Here is a 21,114-nt window from a genome sequence, read left to right as displayed (position 1 = left end):
AGAACAATGTCAGATTTTACAGTGAAGACCAAGTCAAAGTTGCCACAAGGGACAGGAGCTACTGACTGTAAATTGCTTTGAAAGAAAATGGTGAGCACTACTTTTAGAGGTTGCAACCATGACATTTTCAAAATTGCTACAATGTGAAATGTGCAACAAAAAAAGCCTGAAATGTTTCTTAAATGCTATATGCATGTACAGTATTTTGCTAACTGAATATCTGCATTAGTCCAATATACAGTAACAACAGTGTATTTAAAAAAAACCCATTGAATAATGCAAAACAAACCATCATGATCCAGAATGATGATCTCCTTCTTAAATTAATATTTCATATCAAGTTTTAACTGAGAACTTGAAAAAAGGAAGCCTTGAGTTTACAATAACTGTTTTATTTGTTCACTCATATACTGCAAGCGTGTTTTTATTTGGGTCAAATCATTCAAGTGAAATTAGTTTTATAGTGTAACTTGAGACTCAACAGGAATTGTTTTTTGATCCTTTTGAAATATATTTTAAAATATACATTTTGAATAAAATATAAAGGTGGTTATAAGGTCAGACAGTCAATCCGTATGGCTCCATCAGTGCATTTTTACTTTCACTATGGTGATTTGCTAAACTGAAGGGAGGAATCGTTGCTGTCTGATTCTTTTATCTCCTCAAAGTTCCTCACTACATCCTCAAGGAAACTCACCACAGTCTTCAGATCCTCACTGTGGTCCAACACTGTGTCTTCTAGCGGCCCCTTCAGCCTGGTCAGTGTGTCGTTGAGCACCATCAACCCATCTTCAGGCGCCGTGTGATCCACTGCCTCCTCCCCTGCAGGACCGTCAATGCCGGCAACCAAAGCCAAGTCCTTATCACCAAGGTAACGAACCAGGAAGTCCTGTAGTACTGGCCTGGATTGGTCACTCAGTGATGCCCTCAGCGCTGGAAGGTCCTCAGGCTGGCATACGGACAGGAGGTGCAGGAGAGCACGGCAGAGCTGTGAACGTAAACTAGCACAGTATCGATACTCAAGGAAGTCTTCCGTATCTTCACTGTGTTCGAGGGCCTGAGCCAAAGCTTGCCACACCTCTGCAAACTGGTGAACATCACCGTAGCAATCTCGCGTTGAGGGAACAGAAAGCGCGGCGGCGGATTTGATGCGTACTTTGAAGTTCTTGCAGGAAGTGACGACGTAGGATAGGGCAGAGTAAGCTTCCTTCGACCAGACAGCAGAACCTGCGAGGAAAGTGGTGTGTGTTAAGGTGCGTTCACAACATGTCAGAATAACTGTAATTACTTCCAGATTCTGACTTCTTGTAATTGCAAGTTTTACAAGGATGCGAACACTTTTTACTTGTACCATGGAAGTAGAAAAAGCCAAGAAAGAAAGACCACAGAAAAGCCAAAACTACCAACTCGTCAAATAAGGGGGATAGTTCCCTAGAACTATTGGTGGAAGTACCCGCTTTTTGGCGTTTTCGCAACGCAGGAACTAGGAATGATTTTAATTCTAGGAACGCTTTTTGGGGGAACTTAATTAGCACCTACTTCAGAGTAGTCTAAAGCAGAACAATAGGAACTACCAGTGACTTTAGTGTACACTGCCATTTAAAAAAAAAAAAGCCGTGTACACACACAGATTATAGCCTATATATTGACACGGCAAACGCTAATAGTCTTTCAAATACTGTCTACTTTTTTATAACAGTTCTATCTAATAACGTATTAGACAGGAATGTTAAACGGATAGTAAACTAATGAACACGGAGAATGCGAGTACTGTGTGCTCAGGCTCTGGCGTTCTCAGTGCCGTCAAAATAAAAGTCTGCTGCTCTGTCAAAATAAAAGTAACAACAAGTCCAGCTTACATCACTTCAGAGTTCCTACTGGAAGTGGGAATGCAACCAGGAAGATGAAACCTTTAGTTATCAGGGAACTACTGTGGTGGCTAGTTCCTAGAACTACCCAGTGCGAAAGGGTCATAAAAAGTACAAATATTCCAAGTGTTCTGAGCCCAAAACAATTGATTTGTGTGAAGAACAGACTCAAAAGTGGTCACCGTGCCCATCCGCCATAGAACCTGTGCACACATCAAAAAGTTGCCGCTCGAAGAAGCTTTGATTGTGAAATGGCATTGGCTCTTGTGTGTCTTGTGACCAATTACGTCATGCTAAACAGCCGGGTGTATCTTTGAATTAGATATAACTGTGTGCGTTCATGGAACGGGATCATTTTCAGCCAAGGTTTGAAATGTACACCCGCCAACCTGCCAAATGCGGGCGAGAGTCCACTGTGGCGGGTAACGCATATCATCACACTAGCCGATTTAGTGGGTTGTGATTGCCTAAAAGGAGCCTCAAACATTAGCAAAACAATGTGTAAAAAGGGTCGCTCACTGAGAGAAAAGCTGCGCAGCGCCACTTCCTTAAAATCCAAAAACATTGTTTTCTATGACCGTAACCAGAAACCACCTTTCTCATTTAAAAAAGCAATGGAGTACCCTACCCTGCACATCGAAAAATGACACTAAACGGGTTCCCTGTGCATTAAAAAGTGATGCCGAGGGGTCCTGACCAACCGTCAATATGTGACGAGTTGGGAGTGAGAATGTGTTACAACGGTTCTGAGTAGAAAATCACACGTTGTCATCTCGTAATTACGGTAAATATGAGATGGCATGACCGCAGTTTTAGCTCAATGTCATGTGGTTACTTACTTGGCTAAATTAACCCACCCCCAATCCTCTATGATATTCTGATCTCTAGAAGGTGATTGACAAATAAAGCCCAAAGTATACTTCAGTTTTCACTTGCAAACACTTAGCATACAAGTACAGTTGAATGCAAAACCTTTAAAAGTTTACTTCATTTGAAAGGGCACACTAGAAAGTTTCATCTCAGTTTTTCCCAGTTTCCCAAAAATTGTCCTTGTTTAAACCAGAGTTGTGGGTAACACAAGTGCTCAACGCGGGCATTTACTGTTGCTGCAGTCTCCAGTAGTTTTTTTCTCTCTATTTATCTTTAAACCATGAAACAATGGGCCGGGCCAGGGGTGCCACCTTGTGGACCAACTAATTATTGCACGTGTGAGCTAAGCGAAAAAATAAGCAGAAGAGTTTGCATGGTTAGAAAATTGATGAACAATGTGCACATACTATGCTTTCGCCACACACACTGTACGCTTACTACAGCTGCACGATTCTGAATAAATTGAGAATCACAATTTTTTTGTTTAAAAAAAAACATTAGTTTTAACTGTAATAATTTTCATTACATTCATTAACGTTCATTAATTTTCATATTGTAACAGAAATAATGATACTGTGAAGCTGAAAAGACTGTTTGTGAACCTGTTTCAGAAATGGCCATACCCACACATGACAAATGCTCTCTCTGGATCAGCGGCAGCATGAACACAGATTTTAATGTTCTGCTGTGATGTTATAATGTCAAATGTTAAATGGACATAGCAGAATCGCTGTCATTTATGAATATGATCAGGTGGGTGCTTGAATCGAGATTGTTTAACGATTAATTGTGCAGCTCTAATTCATTTGGTAAAAATAGTATACTTTGGGCTTAAGATTGGCCATAATAAAACAGTAAATGTCCATTTTTTAATTAAAATGTTTTGAAAAACTTTTATATCATTTTCAAAAAAAGTTTTTACTAATGAACTAATTCAATATAAAGCGATGTAACCAAGTAAAAAGTAATAACATAATTTCCTTACACTTTTAAAACATGTGACTGTACACAATCTTAATCATTATTTTCAAAAAAACATTTTTATTTTCCAAGGCAAAAACTTTATTATGTATTATTAATTCACAATTATTTTGTTTTCAGCGGGAAAAAAAATCATTTGACTGGGTGGGCAAAAGTTTTACAATTAAGCAGTGAAGGAGTTAACTTAATGCTTTTTTAAAATTAAAGAATTGTATACATTTAAATGTTTTTTCTTCATTCTGATTTCAGGACAGTTAGTTACATCACCCTGACATATTTTAGATGTATGCATCCTGAAATTTATCATCATACCTCTCCTCAACATGCCAAAAGATTTGAGGTATCATTTGTCTACACAGCATAAACATGACAGATGAGTTATGCAGAAGTTTTATATTCAGGATTAGAGATTTGCCACAATCCCTAACCCAAGAATAAGCGATGTGATTTCTTCCTTAAAAAACACCACTAATCATTGCAAAAAGTTGTTGTTTTTTCACTCACCTAGAGGCAGGCTGCGGTTTCTGAAGGTATTGCCCAGTGCGTAGCAGGCATTCCAGCGCACTTTCATGGTAGCATCTCCTCTAACCGTCTCGATCAGTGCCGTCATGGCCTCCTGCAGAGGCTGCTCAAACACAGGCTTTCCCAGGTGCACCGGCTGCAGGAAGTGAAGCAGATTGCCGAGCGCACGGACAGCATTGCTCTTTACCTGCGACACAGGAAACTCTTATCTTCTAGGAGTTCATTCTACTTTACAGCATTACTCTATGGTACATTATGAAAAGATGGCTTTTGTTTCTGCCCCTAATGAGGATGCAGCAATATTCAAAATGTAACTGATAAGCTGATAAGTAAATGTTATGGCTGATAACATCATAGATAGATAAATGAGCATTAGAATAGCAATTAAGGACTGAAATGTGTTTTCATTACAGCAGTAATTAGTAAAGTTCTTTCAAGTGATATATTTAAATGAATAGTCCACTTAAATAATTTCCTTACCCTCAAGTTGTTTCAAACCTGTATGAATTTCTTTCTTCTGCTGAACACAAAGGAAGATATTTTGAAGAATGTCGGTAACCAAACAGTGGATGGACCCCATTGACTTCCATAGTAGACATTCTTCAAAATATCTTCTTTTGTGTTCATCAGAAGAAAGAAATTCATACAGGTATGAAACAACTTGAGGGCGAGTAAATGTTTATTTTAAGTGAACTATTTCTTTAAACTAATCTTTATGCACGAATGCACAGATTTACATTTACAAAGCAACTCATAAAGGGACACTGTTACTCTACAAGAAAAGGTGGTCTTTAATGGGTTAAATCAGGTAAATGTCCAGTTAAATGTCAATAAAATAGAACTTTACGTATCCAATATCAACTGATAAAATAATGACAATAAATTTGGAAACAAATGGAATGCTAAAATGGAAACCTAAAAGTTACAGATAATTTAAAGTAGTTACACTAAAAGTAACAACAATAGCCAAGCTGTTTAAACTATATGTAAATATGCATTACTGGTGAAAAGTGTGGGTAAGAATTTTTTTTTTTTGTTGTTGTTGAAAAAAAATAATTCTTGTAGTCAGCAAGGATGCATTAAATTGGTCAAAAGTGACAGTTAAAACATTAATAATGTCACAAAAGATTAATATTTCATATAAATGCTGATATTTTGAACTCTCTTCAACAAAGAATCCGGACAAAAAACAACAACAACTGTGATAATAAGAAATTCTTCTTGAGCAGCTATAAATATTTGACATTTAATTTGATAACTTTCAAGGTTATGAACGTTGTAACATTTTCCCTTAAAATGTGAGGGGGGTTTTGGGATAACATCTGCCCTAATAAAACATCTTATTTTAACAAATGTCTCACTCTCTCCAAAACCAGTATATATCAGGCAGTCCTAGTCCCAAAATCTACTTAAATGTTTGTATAATTTAGCATAGTCACAAAATTGCTTCTGCCTTGATACTTGTAGAAAGTTAAACAAAGTATATGTAAAACACTTTTTGGCCTCACTAATAAAAAAATGTAAAACAAGTACCCACCCTGTCTTTATCTCCTGAAGCTTTAGTGGCAGATCTCAACATGTTCAGCAGCAGCATATCAGAGAACTCCTCCTGAAACTCCAGTCCCACTGACTGCCTGAGAACAACAGATGAGCAAAGGAAAAGCATCAGTCTGCGAGATTTATGGAGAAAACACATACACATAGATGTGACCGCTCTCACATGTTGACAATGAGCGTGTCGGTGAGGTTGCCGAGAGACCAGGCCGCCTTCGCACGGACGTTAGGTGAGCGGTCATCCAGAGCGGTGAGGATGGCATTAGCCGTGTCGGCCACAAACATCACATCCTGTGGTTTCCAAAAAAATAAATGTTAAATCAATCATCCTTTTGAGATGGGCACTATTTTTTGAGTTGGATGAAGGTGGATTTACTTATAGTTAAACTTGTAAATGTATATATTTAACCCTCATCTTTCACTCGCACTTTGTAACACATCTTTCCCTCGTGGGTCAAAATTACCCGATGCCCTTAAATTATACTAAATTTTTGAATGCAATTTTTTTGGAGATTTTTGTGTTCTTTTTTATTTTATTTACCGTTACATTACTAGATTTGATAAATAAATAAATAAATAAATAGTAACTTAAGCACATTCCTCACATTCTTTCAACTTAGATTCAAAAATAACTCAATTTCATACATAACCCTTTCAATTCAGCTCAAAATATCTTACACTGGGTGTTTTTGCAGACCTCTTGTGGGAAAAAAATAATATAACATGAAATTTCATGACTCTCGCCACTAGATGGCCTTATCGATGTATTTGGAGCAACTGAGCTGTTCCGCTGGGACCTACATTCTGTTTCTCTTCAGTAAGCATTCAGATACACATGTAGGCATTATAAAATCATTTTTTGTTAAAGTTTTAGCATTTTTAGTTTGAATTGTGTACTGAAGCATTCCTCGCATTACAGTCATTCCTAAGGGGGTAAAATTGTCCCGAGATGGAAGGATAGGTTACGTTTTTAAATTTCAACCATTAAACTCCTCGAATCCATTATTTTCTTTTTTTTTTTGGTGTGTATTTGTGGTTCAAGTGCGATAAAAGTCCTAGGGTCTTGGAATGACCTGAGGGAAGGATGTGGGTGAATGATTTGTAAAAATAAATAAATAATATAATTATTAAAAATAATGAAAAAAAAAAAAAAATCATTTAAAAAAAAAAAAAAAAAATTAAAATGAATGATTAAATAAATACATAAATAAATAATTAAAAATGAGAAGTGAAGCTCTGATTATACGAGTAGGCTGATCGTGTACCTCTCTCAGGCAGGGAAAGAGGATGTAGACACCTAGAGCTCTCACAGCTGCCGACTTCACCAGAGAGTTCTCGCTGTACGTCAGTCCCAGCAGTAACGTGATACACAGCACTTGTGTCTTATCCTAGAGGTATTCATATACGCCAATATCACAAACACATTTTATAACTCAACTCCATGGTCGACTCCCTGAACACCCTGAAACTCAAGAGGTCAAACACACTCACGGGCAGCTGGCTGAAAGCCTGTGGCAAGATGGAGGAGATGGTGTCACACGCACTGGTCTGTAGGGTGGGATGCTGCTCGTTCTGTAAGGCACTGATCAGTGGACCACTCAAGACTTCCGACCAAAACTGAACCACCTGCAAATCATCAAGATAATGATCTTTAAATTCAGTTTGGTTTTCTACCACGTCACATACACTGTTAAAAAAAAAAAAAGGTTGTTTTATTTAGTGCCATGTCAGCATCCAAGGCTATTTTCATTGTAAAAATTCAATTACATATAAATACAATAAAAACCAAACAAAGTCATTTTATACAAGATTTTTTAAAAATTAACATATGATAAAAAAAATCCAAAACCTTCTCACGCATAATCTTTGTGAGGTAACTTCATAAAAAAGCATTCTACTTGTATTAAGTCCAGGACAATCTAATAAAATATGTTTAACAGTTAGGGGAATCTTACAAAACATGCATATAGTTGGGTCTTAACCTTTAAGCAAAAAAGCATGGGTCAAACTTGTATGACCTATACGACATCTGGTGAAGACCACTAGATCAAGTCTGATAAAACACCTGTTTGTAATTTCCGGATGAGTTTTATATAGCTTATAATTCTTGCACATAATCCACTCTTCTTGCCACTTATTTAATATGTACCGATTAATAATCGGTCTAATATCTGAAGGAGGAATTTGACAAAAAAATAAAATAATTTACAACCTGGCATACGGGCACAAGTTTGGCACTTTGTGGAGTGTTGGCATCAGCTCTGTACTGCTGGATAATGCCTGTTCCCAGTTCTTCCAGAAGCTTGGGAAAGTAACAGATAATAATTATTATAATAATAGCGATGTTTCCCTTAACAAGCACCATTTATGAAACAGGAAATTAAAAAGATTAAGATCTGGTACTTTAGCGCCATGAAGTTGCACGGATGGCTCTTGCTCTGCGAGACAGCGGGCACTGAGTTGCCCCAACTCCAACAGAGATGTCTGAGCCAATGAGAAGTAACCCTTAACCAGATGAGCCAAAACCTGAAATAAACCACAGGCGAACAAATCAAAGACAAGCATTTCAAGAAGCACAAATGCTTCACATCCTCACGGACGGATCACTCACCTGCAGGGCTTCAAGTCGAACGGGTGAAGGTTCCAGCGATGCTCCGCTAGACCCCCCCGCGTCACTATCAGAGTACGGTTCCTCACGAGGCTGCGTGACCAGACTCACGCACAGCTGTGATAGCCAGCACGGCCCCTCCGGACCCCCCTCAACCGCTCCTCCAGGAGACGAGGTACCGGGACGTCTCCAGTTGTGAGAGAGCTCCTGCGGGGTCCTGACGCCGGGGGTGTTGAGGGCCGATGTGGATCCGGGCTGCTGGAGGAGGAGCTGGATCTCAGGGAGGGGGGCTTGTGTTGAGACCAATGCACCGAAGAGGGTGAGACAGGACACGCGGACATTCACATCTAACATGGGAGGAAGAGACGGGATTGCGAATGTTTGAACTGGATGGATTTTTAGCAATTATCAGGGCAAGCACTGAACATCCGGACAGTTTTAAAGGGTTAGGCTAGTTCACCCCTAAATGAAAATTTTGTCATTTTACTCAGCCTCATGTTGTTCCAAACCCATAAGACTTTGGTTAAAGGGGTCCTTGATTATGATTTAACTTTTTAAACTTTAGTTAGTGTGTAATGTTGCTGTTTTACATAAACAACATCTGCAAAGTTACGACGCTCAAAGTTCAATGCAAAGGGAGATATTTTCTTTAACAGAAATCGCTTTTTAAGGACTACACCAAACGGCTGGTAGGGACTACAACAAGCTTCTTCTCGGGTAGGTGACATCACGGACCCTAAAATGTACATAAACCCTGCCCCCGGGAACACGCAACAAAGGGGGTGAGGCCATATTGGGCTGCTATAGACAAGAGGAAAGGGAGTTGTCGCCGGAAAAGGTTGGTCCTTAAGCTGACGAACTTAGAGAGGTTAAAATGTATTTTTAACACTGTTTCTCAACATTATAACCTCAACGTTTGTCTGTGCGCTGCACATTTTATGGGGAGCAGCTTCCTGAAGAGAGTACAATGCAGGCTATACACACAAAAGCTTCTACTGAAAGACGGAGCCATTCCCATTTTTTTGGGACAATCTGTTTTTTGTGGATCACAACTTCTAAGTATGTCTTATTATTTGTAGTTGTGTTTTCCATTAACAGTTCCAATTAGAAGCTTTATGTAGTTGCTATGATAGCTATGATGTAAAAGAAAGGCAAAGGTTTGCCTCCGCTAGCCTGCTAACTAACATTACAGTATTGTAATTTAATTATTGTAGCTTTCCGACAAATATGATTAAATGGTGAATAACATCGTATCTATAAGAAAATGACCAAAAAAAACATACCCCTCTGAAAAGTCCTGTGAAATCTGTGCTTGAAATCCGTTCAGCACAATCCTCTTGTTCGTTAACATTGTAAGGGTCTGAATCGAGCTCGAAATGGTTTGAAATTGACGCCATCGTTAATATTTACATCTGAGTAGAGCTTGAGGTTATGAAGGGGCAAGGCATTTCCCGAACACGAGCTAAGCGCTGCCAATCACAACACACTGGGCAAGCTAACAAATCACAGCACATTTCGTATTTCGGAAGGAGGAGCTTCATCAAAAACAATGCGTTCAACCAGACTGGGGAGAGAGGATCTGTAATAATCTAAAACATGTGAAAAATAATGCGTTTTTTCCAAGACAATCAAGCATGAAAACATTCTAGTACACCCCAAAAACAAAATCAAAACTTTATACAAGCCCATAATAGGACCCCTTTAACCTAAAAACACAAATTAAGATATTTTTAAGGTAACCAAAACACACATGCGTAGAGCGAATAGCACATGGTAAACACTGAAGCTTGTGTGTGCAACAAGTATATGTGAATAAAGGCCCAAATTCAATCTGTTCATCATATAAAGTGATTGTATATCTTCACAAGAGTAAACGGCTTGATTCATGTGGATTAATTTTATGACACCATTATGACCTTTATGGATCTTCTCAGTTTTGGCTACCAGGACTTTGAACAGAGGCACAGAAACCTCAGGTCTGCTCTGAAAATCTGGGTGAACTAAGCCTTTAATAGTATAACTGCAGCATCCTGTAACAGTACCTCTGTGGCGTATATATGGACGGATCTGTTTCCACAGTGGGCTCAGCAGGCCCGGTCTGAGACGGTTATAGGGCACGTTGGACACCAGGTGTGCAAGGCACTAGAAGACAAAACACAAATCCTGTTCAAAAACTCTTTGTGGAGAAAAACACTTGTATCCCCTAGAAAAACAGCAAATGCTGACCAAACCACCTTATATTCCTCTGATGGAATATTTTTGTATGGATCAAGTTCATAGTAATGATATAGTTGTGAAGTTTTAGCAGAGTAACCACAAGTGTAGTTGATCTGAGCCAAATGACTTTGGGAGAAATTGGTAATTGCAAAATGGCTGAAGTAAGTTTTCAGGTCAGGCATTATTCCGAGGCCACTGCATGTGAGTTAGTGTTATTTTAAAGTATTATTTATAGGATTTATTAATATTTAGATTTGTTTTTTAGTTTTCATTTTAGTTTAAAAAATGTACGTGCTTTTGTCATTTTTATTAGTTTTTTCATATTTCTATAGAGCTTCATTTTTATTTCAGTTAACTTATTTCAGTTAGTTGCCACGGCAACATTTCATATTTAAGTTTTTCGTTTAATATTTTAATTTTATTTAGTTGAGTTTTTTTTCCAATTACTGAAAGTGAATTTAAACACTATAAAGTATAATTTGATAAACAAATTTCTAAGGCCTCTAAATATTGAACATAATCAAACCTTTGCTGAAAATCCTGTTGTACATAATCTACTACATGACTTCTGATGTCTGATTGATAGTTCATACATTTTTTAGCAAGTAAATGACCTTTTACTGTCCTTTTAAAACTGTCCATCATCAGGTCGTGGTACACGTGCCTTTTTGCTGTGAAATCTTTTCTGATTTTTATAAAGGAAATGTAAGAATCACTTTTATATTGTTTGTAATATTTGAATATGAACATTTACAGGACTGAACCAACTGAGGTTTGCTTGATTATCAATACATCATTTTTTTTTGAAAGAAACATGTTAAAATGTGAGTTTCAAATATGATACATTAGGCTTTTGAGGAACGTTTATTTTGTACATCTCTCAATCATTATTATTATTTTGCATTTCGCTGCATTATATGTCATGCCCATGACCATAAAAAATACAGAGAGTTGATCATAAAACTAAGCATTTAAATATCATCTTATTAAACATAATATTGGGAAGATATAGAGTGACAACTGATATTCATATGCATTTTATGCAAGTAATCTGCTATACTGTTGTAAAGATCTTACTTTTTGGCTGAATAAATATCAACATGCATATTTTTGCTCTGAAAAATACAAAGCTATTCTTTCCTCTTAAAGTATGAGCTCCATATTTTCCAATATCATACCATAAGAGCCTTCCAAAACCTTTTTTGCCCCCCAAAGTTTCAGTATACTGTTAAATCTCCAAACTGTTATTTCTTATGTCAGGCTGTACAGGGTTAATCATTTTATTTGTAGTAAACAACACTGTCATGAGTGTGTGTTCTGTTACCTTTAAGACCTGTGTGAGGGTCTGACAGGAGGACTCCGCTACGAGCGCTAGCAGCAAGCCGCGGTGCAGCTCTCTGACACTGGCAGCTAATGTGGCCGAGAAAGGAGTGAAGGCTTGGCGCGGCGCACTGGTGTCTTCAGCGGTGGAGAGGAACTGTCGAGAACCTTCCAGAAGAGCAGACAGAACCTGCAGAGAGCCTGCTCGCACCTAGGAGCAAATGGAGTACGTCAAAGGCTACATTTAGCTGATGTCAGAAACTAAATGGACAACAGTTGCGTACCTTTGGGGAGGGGTCCTTTAGGGCTATGGTCAGGAGGGTAAGAGGAGGAGGGCCTCCAATCCCAGGAGCATCTGGAACAAAGGAAGACCAGTAGCCATAGAGGATTCGTTTCTCAACACATTTGACCACAGCCAGGAAGCACTGAAGCGCACTCTGCCGCACACGTGCTTGATACAACCTAGACGAGAGAGTGACCAACATAGACGTACACATTTACATCCAGGTCAAAAAACTGTTGTGTCAGCGCAGAAACACAGTATCAGACACTTAAGACATGCAAACAATTAATTATTTATAATAACAACAAAAATTTAAATAATATTGATTACAATTACTGTGAATGATTAAATTGTTATTTATTGTTATTAAATTGCCTATTTTAATTAATAATAATAAAATTTTAATAATTTGTTGTACAATATACAATTGCTTACTCTTGTTGTAATTACTATTTAGGTTTTCAATTACTATTACAGTTGTGTCAAAGCAGGAAAACAGTATCAGTTAATGGACAAGTAATGAGTGCAAAAAAATTGAATATAATAACAACCATAATTAATATTACTAATGTGAATTATAAATTATTAAACATTAATTCAAAGCTTATGCATTGTTATTTAATTAAATTGTATTTTTTTAAAATTAATAATTATAAATAGATACAAAAAAAAATTAAACAAGAAAAATCAGCATATCTGTTACTGGACACTAAATCACATACACATTATCAGTATTAGTCTTTAAAAAAACAAACAAAAAAAAACACTCAATCTCTACGAGCATGTAAACAATAAAAAAATAAATAAAAAAAAACATATTTAAATATTTCTGTGTCTTTTTCTAGGTCATTTACCACCTGTGAATGTATTATTTGACCTAATAATGTAAGAACAATTTCCTGGCATTAGTGGTCCGAGAGTCATACCTGAGTTTACACTGCATTCCTCCCTCAGGGTCGGAGAACTCAGAGTCAGAGCTCCCTTTCTTCCAGGAAGGGTAGAGCTGCGGAGTCGCTCCTGACGCTGAAGTAACACTCGAGGACTGAGAGCCGAGAGACCAACCACTCTGATCTACTCCACCTCCGGCAGATTTAACTTCATCACCCTCTCCTTCCTCAGCATCTCGCTTTCCCTCGGCTCCAGCTTTCTTCCCTTTCCCACGGGACTTACGCTTCTTGTTCTGTTGGGACTAAAGTAGAATTATACAGTTTTTCCTCCTCTGGTAGATCATACAGTTACAGTCTTGATTTTACAATAACCTTTATACTAGAGATGCACGATATATCGGCATACATCAGTACCGGGCAATGTATGTTCAGTTTTATTGTTATGGTTATTGGCCCGATATGAAGATTAAGCTAAATAATGGATTATTTCCTCCAGCTGAGACACTTCAGATGCGCACTGTTTGCCATAATGGTTTTGAATTGCTTGAAATATGATTGGAATCACTTCGAAAAGGAAAATACAGTTAAGTGCAACATTTGCAGCACAAGTCCTTCATATAGGCTACATAAAATTATAATAAGAACACGACTGTAAAAGAATGTTGTGAATTCTTTGTGCGCAGTTACACCTTCATGACCTGCACAAACACAGTCAAGTTCGATTGTGCATTCGCAGCCTTCTGTGCAATTGTAAGTAGCAATATCACTTTTATTTTGTTTATATGCTTTGGTTAAAGGTGCAATGTGTAAAAATGTTGAGTATCTATTAACAGAAATGCAATATGACATCCATAATTATGTTTTCAGTGGTGTATAAAGAACTTCCTTAATAAACCGTAATGTTTTTATTACCTTAGAATGAGACATTTATATCTACATAACCGCGGGAATCCCCTTCTATGAAGGTCGACATATTGTGACGTCATGTTTCTACCGTAGCCGACATCGAACAAACAGCGTTACAGAGCGCGTTTCGTCACTACCTTGAAAGAGAAGCCGCAGAAAGCTAGAAGCTAGCCATAAACACCGTGAGTGGTGACTTTTCCCTTGTCAGTGGTGTAAAATATGTAGTTGGATTGTTTCATGTAACTTAATTCTTCTCCCTCGCTGTGTTATGGCTTTGCTATGTGGGGATAAATGTGCTGGTTACGTTCGTGAGACAGCTGATTAGTACTCTTGTCATTGACCGTAAAACAGTTACAGGAATCACCAACCCGTCGATCTTGGAAGCATTTTAAGTCGATCGCGAAGAGTTTTCAAAATCAGAGAAAAAAAGTTACACACCTATTGTGTGTAGTAAGTGGTGTCTAGGGGATGCGAGGCGCGCGCGCTGTTACAATCATGCCATTTTGCCGCGCAAACCTTTGGGCTCATGCGGACGCGTCGAGTTTAAACAAGGCTTTACGCTTTAACCAGCTCAGCCACAATAATAGCTCATATTTAGCAAGCTAAACTTTTACTACCCTGTTAGAAAATATATAGTTGCATAGTTTCATGTGTTTCTTCTCCCCCGCTGTATTATGGGTTTGCTATGTGGGGGGAAATGTGCTGGTTACGTTTGTGACACAATCAGCTGATTACTATTATTATATTATATATTAAGACCCTTGATCCTCACCTGACTATGGCTTTCTAAACTTTATCCATGATATGGTTTATAATGGACTGTGGTACAGAAACAGTGACAATGTTACACACTCTTGGCTTACTCTGGCTATTCTCTGCTGTCTCAGACGACGATATGTTTGTCCAGTTTCAGGCACCGTAGCTTCTTCGAAAGGGAGGGGTGAGCAGTGGGCTGAGCCCTTAGTGTAAACTCGCAGCCGAACCGCTAGATGTCGCTAAAAATCACACACTGCACCTTTAAGTTGATAAACGCGGTAGTAAAGCGCTTCAGTTTAGCAGTGATCATCTTCAGCTTTAGCACATGCAGCTCAAACAGCAACGCACAACATTAATAACTATGATTGCGTCTGTCATATCCATTACATTATAATGAGAACACTATTGTAATAAAACGTAGTGAATTCTTTGGGTTTTTGGGATGTTTCTTCACGCAGTTATGGGAAGAGCGCATCCACAACAGGAGTAATACCTTCTGACTAGCACGTAACTTAGTTTGAGTTCACTTGGGGATTTGCGTCATTTTGTGCAGTCATAACTTGTAATATGTTTAAGTTGCATAAATATCCGATTAAACTCATTGGACGCATAACCAGCTAACAAAGAGCTTAAGTTTCCCGGTGTTCATTCAGCTCTTCAGCTTCAGCGTACGCAGCTCAAACAACAACGCTCTTATTTGAAACAGTATTACGTATAAAATTTAGATATTTCTTTTTCAAAACATTGATGCATTTTTAATAATAACCAGCATTTTTATTGTTCTCGTATTATTTTCATCAACAATATGGTTTAATTAAAATCCTTTTTGGATTCACGATGACCGAAATTATCAGAGCAAACTGTCCTTTAATAGATAATAATATCCAAATGGCACAGGAAAACTCAGGGAGTAGGTATCACAACAAGCAAAGGGAATACAGAACCAAAACCAAAACAGAACTACACGCGACATCCCTACTTTATACTTGCATTTCTGACACGGGTACACGACCCGAATGTTCTTGCCACCTACCCCTGCAGCAGTTTTTTTCTGCACAGTTGAGTCTAGTGAGGCTTCAGGTTTTGCAGCGGAAACAGTCTCGTACTGAGGGAGAGGAGCGGGGTACAACACCTGTGGCATTTCCACACTTATTCCTGGCAGCCCGTAGAACATGAATCTCTGCCAAGGACACGAGACAATTATCAGTGATGACACAATTAGCTTCCCTGGACTTATCAATTCAGCTCCCTTTTGAACTGTATTACCAATCTGTACATCTACTCCTTTAAACATGAATAGAATGCAATGCATACTTTGAGCACAGCCAATAAGGTGCCCAGATCCTGGTTTGGAATGGCTTTCCATTTTCCACCATTGAGAAAATACTGCATTCCCTTCAGAGCACTCTGCAATAACTGAAACGGAAGCAATGGGAAACTTTTTATAGTACACAAATAAGACAAAATATGAAGAACCAACAGTTTGTCTACAGCAACCAAAGTGATTTGAGTGAAGGTGTGGTCACATTTACCGTTGCTTTTTGCTAAAATTTTCAGACAAAATCCATTCATTTCAATAGGAATCCATGTGAAAGAAAGTTTTGCGTGAGGGCGAAAAATTTTCGCACGCAGATTTTACACACATTCAAGTTGCCATGAATTTTCCACACTGACCAGCAGAAAGCTACTTGGTTTGAAAGTGACAGTGTGAGTTTTGCTTCACACATTGTTACACTATTGACAATAGAAATTGGACTTTGTCTACTTTGGCTAATGTGACCGCAGCTTGAGTTCTAGCAGCATCAGAAAACATGCAGTACTGACTGAACAGAAGACAATGTCCTCCACATCAGGTGGTTTGGGAGACTGCAGTGTCCGCAGGAGGATTCCATAGCATACACCTTTATATGGCTCCTCTAAATACGGCTGACCGGGAACACTAGCACACAACCAAATCGACATTTCACTGTAAAGGCCTGTTCACACAAAGAACGATGTGACTTTAATAACGATTAGAACTCCACAGTTGACGGTAGCAATTTACTTCCATAGTATGAAAAAAAACATGGTAACACATTACAATAAGGTTCATTAGTTAACATTAGGTAATGTATTAAATGAACATGAACTAACAATGAGCAATACATTTGTTACATTATTTATTAATCTTTGTTAATGTTAGTTAATACAAATACAGCTGTTCATTGTTTGCTCACGTTGCATTAACTAATGTTCACAAATACAACCTTTGATTTTAACAATGTATTATATGTTGAAATCAACATAAACTAAGATTAAAACATGCTGTAGAAGTATTGTTCATTTTTAGTTCATGTTATTGTAAAGTGTTACCAAAATATTATGGAAGCCAATGGCTACTGTCAGCAGTTTGGTTACAGACACTCTTCCAAATATCTTCTTTTGTGTTCAGCAAAATAAAGAAAAACATACAAGTTTGGGACAACTTGACTGCGAGTAAATGATGACCAAATTCTCATTTTTGGGTGAACTATTCCTTTAACTCTGCAGACGAGTCTCTCTGTTTTTTTTTTTAAATTGTATAAATAACAGATTTTTGAAAAAAACTGAAATGAACGGATGCATGATATATTGGTTCCATATCAGTAATCAGCTGATATTTGAGCTGATTTTTAGTTTTATTTTGATTGATATCAGCTGAAATTTAATATTTAATTATGCATGATCATTTAATCTATTTTTATATTGAGACTACCAACATCTAACACTCAAAGTTAATATTTAAAAACAGTATAATGCATAATAAATATAATACATATTAAATACAGTATTAAACACTGTTAAATGTAATATTATGAAAAGCAAATCTAAAAAAACAAATATCCATTTATCATCATTAATATTTAAATGTAAAAATGTGAAAATTATTTTTATTTATTTACATAAAATAGTGTCACTTGTCCCAAATGTATTAACATTTAAATTAATCATTTGATACAATGTACTACTTATATTTGAAAAATAACTGAAAGTAATTAATTACAGCTATAATTCATTTCTGTAATTACATCTATAATTACACTGCTGACCCTTCCAATACACCTTAATCCAAATAGTGTATTGTAATTCATTAGAAATCATTTACGTTTTCTTGTTAGGCTGTATTTAGGAACATAAGTCAATTACTAATATGAAACAAAACATGCCAATAGGAACACAATACTTTTGTAACTTAAAGCTGGAATAAACTACACAACTAAAATTTGAACATATTTTAAAACACTAGACATCATACACTTGTCAACCTTTATAAATGGTTAAAGTAAAACACTGGACATCATACACTTGCCAACTGAGGATCACAGGACTTGAAGACACTTTCAGGTCTACCAGTCAGAAGCTTTGGAATAATTATGAATTTTTTTTTTTTTTTAATTGAAAGAAGTCTCGTATGCTCACCAAAGTAAAATAGTGAAAACAAAATGTGTCCTTAAATCGGCTGAAAATATCAAACCCGTTTGATCTCCTCCGACTGGATGGAATCATAGTCTGAAGCTAAAGAAATTAAGTTTGTATGTTACACTAAACAATTTTCAGTGAAATCTGTCAACTCCGATCGCCCAAAATTGTCAGACTGTCTCTGACATACGGCAACTTGCGTCGAAAAGTTGTGTGGTGTATTTCAGCCTTTAGTTTAACTTTTACATTTTAAATAGATATTAAATAGCAGCCAGTTATAAAGCTTGATTCATGACATGATTTCATTCCCAAGACACAGGACCTGCCTCACCTGAGACACAGATTAGCTATGCAATGCACAGCGGAACGGCGCAGCTCTATGTCGGGCTGAACGGGGTCACCATAGCTCACCAGAACACCACTCAATCCAAGGAGTTCTGGCAGATGCTGGAGAGGGTTACACAATAAAGATGAATATATTATATATATCATAAACAAAAAATAAGTGTGAGTTTGTCGCTCCTACCCGTTGACATTTGGATCCATTGCCATAGACCAGTGACGAGAGGGCAAGCAACACATCCGGGTGAGTCCATGAGCTGCATGTGCGCAGAGCACGCGAGCAGTACGACACCAGATAATCAAGTGTATGCTCATCTACTATTACCTGGAAGTACAAAAGCAGGATATTTTTCAGAAGATTTTGCCTCTTGGTAAGAATCCATATATGGCCATAGTGCAAGTACCTGTAGCTGGTTTAGAAGTTGATGAATCAATTGGCACAATTTGATGAGGAGATGCTCTTGGCTGATAGGAACCAGACGGCTTGCTTGCATAAGCATCTCACAAACAACCTGTGAAAGATGACAGGTGGTCATTTAAAAAGCAATATTGGACAGACACTACCAATGATTTATGCCCTCTCACAGACTCACTGATGTTTTGGGAAATTGTAGAAATAAACTATTTTTTTATTATTTATATGTATTATATTACATTTTCAATTATTTGATGCATGGAAATATGCATATGTACATGTTCAAATATACATGTACCGGTCAAAAGTCTGAATTTTTTTTTAATGTTAAATGAAGTCTCTTATGCTCACCAAGACTGCATTTATTTTTGTTTTAAAAAATACAGTAAACACAGTAATGCTGTAAAATATTATTACGATTTAAATTAAATTAAATAGAGTGTAATTTATTCCTGTGATGCAAAGCTGAATTTTCAGCATCATTACTCCAGTCTTCTCAAAGTATAAATGTATACTCATATATACTCATTGGCTTCATCACTTTGTCTCCTCTCCACCTGTAAGCTGGTGTGTGGTGGGCGTTGTGGCGCACTATGGCTGCCGTAAGTATCGTGTGACACTGGAGACTGGAGTTATGATGTTGAAGATGCAGCTTTGCATCGCAGGAACGGTAGAGTAGTATATACATGAATTTGTCTTAACATTTCGTTTTTTGTATCAATATATTTATGTTGATATTAGGGCTGGGAAAAGATTAATCGCGATTAATCGCATCCAAAATAAAAGTTTGTGTTTACATAATATATGTGTGTGCACTGTGTATAATTATTTTGTATATATAAATACACACACATGCATGTATACATATAAGAAAAAAATTATATTTATATATAAAAAATATATATTTATATATAATATAAATTATAAATAAATATATACAGTATATACATGCAAATATTTCTTAAATATATACATGCATGTGTGTGTATTTATAAATATACAAAATAATTATACACAGTGCACACACATATATTATGTAAACACAAACTTTTATTTTGGATGCGATTGATCGCGACTAATCTTTTTCCAGCCCTAGTTGATATACAAGTTCTGCTCATTTCTTCGAACGTGCAAGTTTATATCTTGTTTTGTGTCGTTTGTTGTATAATGATACATTTTGGTATAATAATTTGCCAAGGTTGTGTCTCAAAACCTGTATACATAGGCAGCATGCCTGAGCATCCTCCTAGCCATAAGATTCAGGCAAACATTCAAGCGATGCTTAGACATGTTAGTCTATGTAGGGGGACTTAAGTTACAATGTTTTGGGAGCTTGTCTGAGCTCGAAAGCTTTGAGAAAAACAGCATTAGTCTGATCCTACCTCTGGATGAATGTTGTCATGGTTGCTGCTGCTGTAGTTTTCTGAGATGAGCTGGTCGAACAGTGAATTGAGCTCAGTTTTCAGAGTCGCGCTGTCAGACGGTCTCAGAGATCGGAGTTTCTCATAGCAGCGACAGATCTGATCCTGCGCCTGCGCAGAACCGTCCAGCTCATGCTGTGACTTTGACTGAGGGACAAACCTTGGTGTATCGGGCGAGGCGGACTGAAAACCCTTTGTGTTGCGATTAGAAGGAAAACTTAAGTTCGTCTCAAAAAGCGTTACCTTACCGGCCATCTTTACGGGGTCAAAATAGTGGTTTTACTATGGTAACCATGAACCACTTCCGGGGTCAATCGGAAGTCGTCATTTTTAAATGAAAAGTCTTTTAAAATTTGTTCCAAACGCTTCCTATTAACTTTCCATACCATCTATGCTGGTCAGCTAGCTAGCTACCTACCTAATATTATCTCTAGGTAATTTACCATTCAGTCATACTAAATTTATTTTTTTGCCCTACATTGTGTGGCAAAAAGTTATAGTAAGGTATATAAATGTTACAATATAAACTTCACACAATTCGTTAGTAAAGCAGGACAGAGGCAGAATGTTCTGCAGGAACACAACTTATCTGAACAACAGTAACATTTTATTTTTTCCCCTGTAAATGTAAGTGACTATTAAGACTGTTACTGTTCATAGATTAAAATATTTAATATGATTGAAATTATTTTATGCACGAAAATGCGCTCATTTAACACCACATTT

The 21,114-nt window shown here is 37.2% G+C and overlaps 1 protein-coding gene across 2 annotated transcripts; it reads right to left on the bottom strand.

Annotated features, from left to right (window-relative positions):
- Window positions 1-376: 376 nt before the first annotated feature.
- heatr6 (HEAT repeat containing 6) lies at window positions 377-20,697 on the bottom strand. Of its 2 annotated transcripts, none has more exons than XM_077194979.1 (20): window positions 20,350-20,697; window positions 18,957-19,064; window positions 18,737-18,877; window positions 18,542-18,657; window positions 16,597-16,711; window positions 16,087-16,188; window positions 15,806-15,952; window positions 13,150-13,412; window positions 12,225-12,402; window positions 11,945-12,151; window positions 10,446-10,545; window positions 8,407-8,750; window positions 8,199-8,321; window positions 8,008-8,097; window positions 7,287-7,421; window positions 7,061-7,183; window positions 5,962-6,086; window positions 5,779-5,875; window positions 4,224-4,428; window positions 377-1,227 (listed from the first exon to the last, which is right to left on the bottom strand). In XM_077194979.1, exons 1-20 carry the CDS (start codon window positions 20,641-20,643, stop codon window positions 605-607), a joined length of 3,636 nt encoding a protein of 1,211 aa, XP_077051094.1. In that variant the 5' UTR covers window positions 20,644-20,697; the 3' UTR covers window positions 377-604. The 2 variants fall into 2 exon arrangements, with proteins under 2 accessions (XP_077051094.1, XP_077051103.1); XM_077194988.1 differs by having other exon boundaries at window positions 13,150-13,403; window positions 20,350-20,674.
- Window positions 20,698-21,114: the final 417 nt, after the last annotated feature.

The sequence above is a fragment of the Siphateles boraxobius genome, unplaced genomic scaffold (genome assembly GCF_051911475.1).
Source record: "Siphateles boraxobius isolate OS27281-9 unplaced genomic scaffold, OSU_SipBor_1 11, whole genome shotgun sequence".
NCBI lineage: Eukaryota > Metazoa > Chordata > Actinopteri > Cypriniformes > Leuciscidae > Siphateles > Siphateles boraxobius.
The sequence above is the reverse complement of the archived record's forward strand: the minus strand, read 5'-3'. Positions and strand labels throughout refer to the sequence as shown.

Bases quoted from the DNA above. Each gene is read 5' to 3' on its own strand.
- heatr6 (XM_077194979.1), bottom strand. From the start codon at position 20,643: ATGGCCGGTAAGGTAACGCTTTTTGAGACGAACTTAAGTTTTCCTTCT. The intron at 10,546-11,944 runs GTAACAGAACAC...TTTGTCTTCTAG, and splicing joins CCCTCACACAGGTCTTAAAG to TGCCTTGCACACCTGGTGTC. The intron at 8,322-8,406 runs GTGAGTGATCCG...GGTTTATTTCAG, and splicing joins TTCGACTTGAAGCCCTGCAG to GTTTTGGCTCATCTGGTTAA.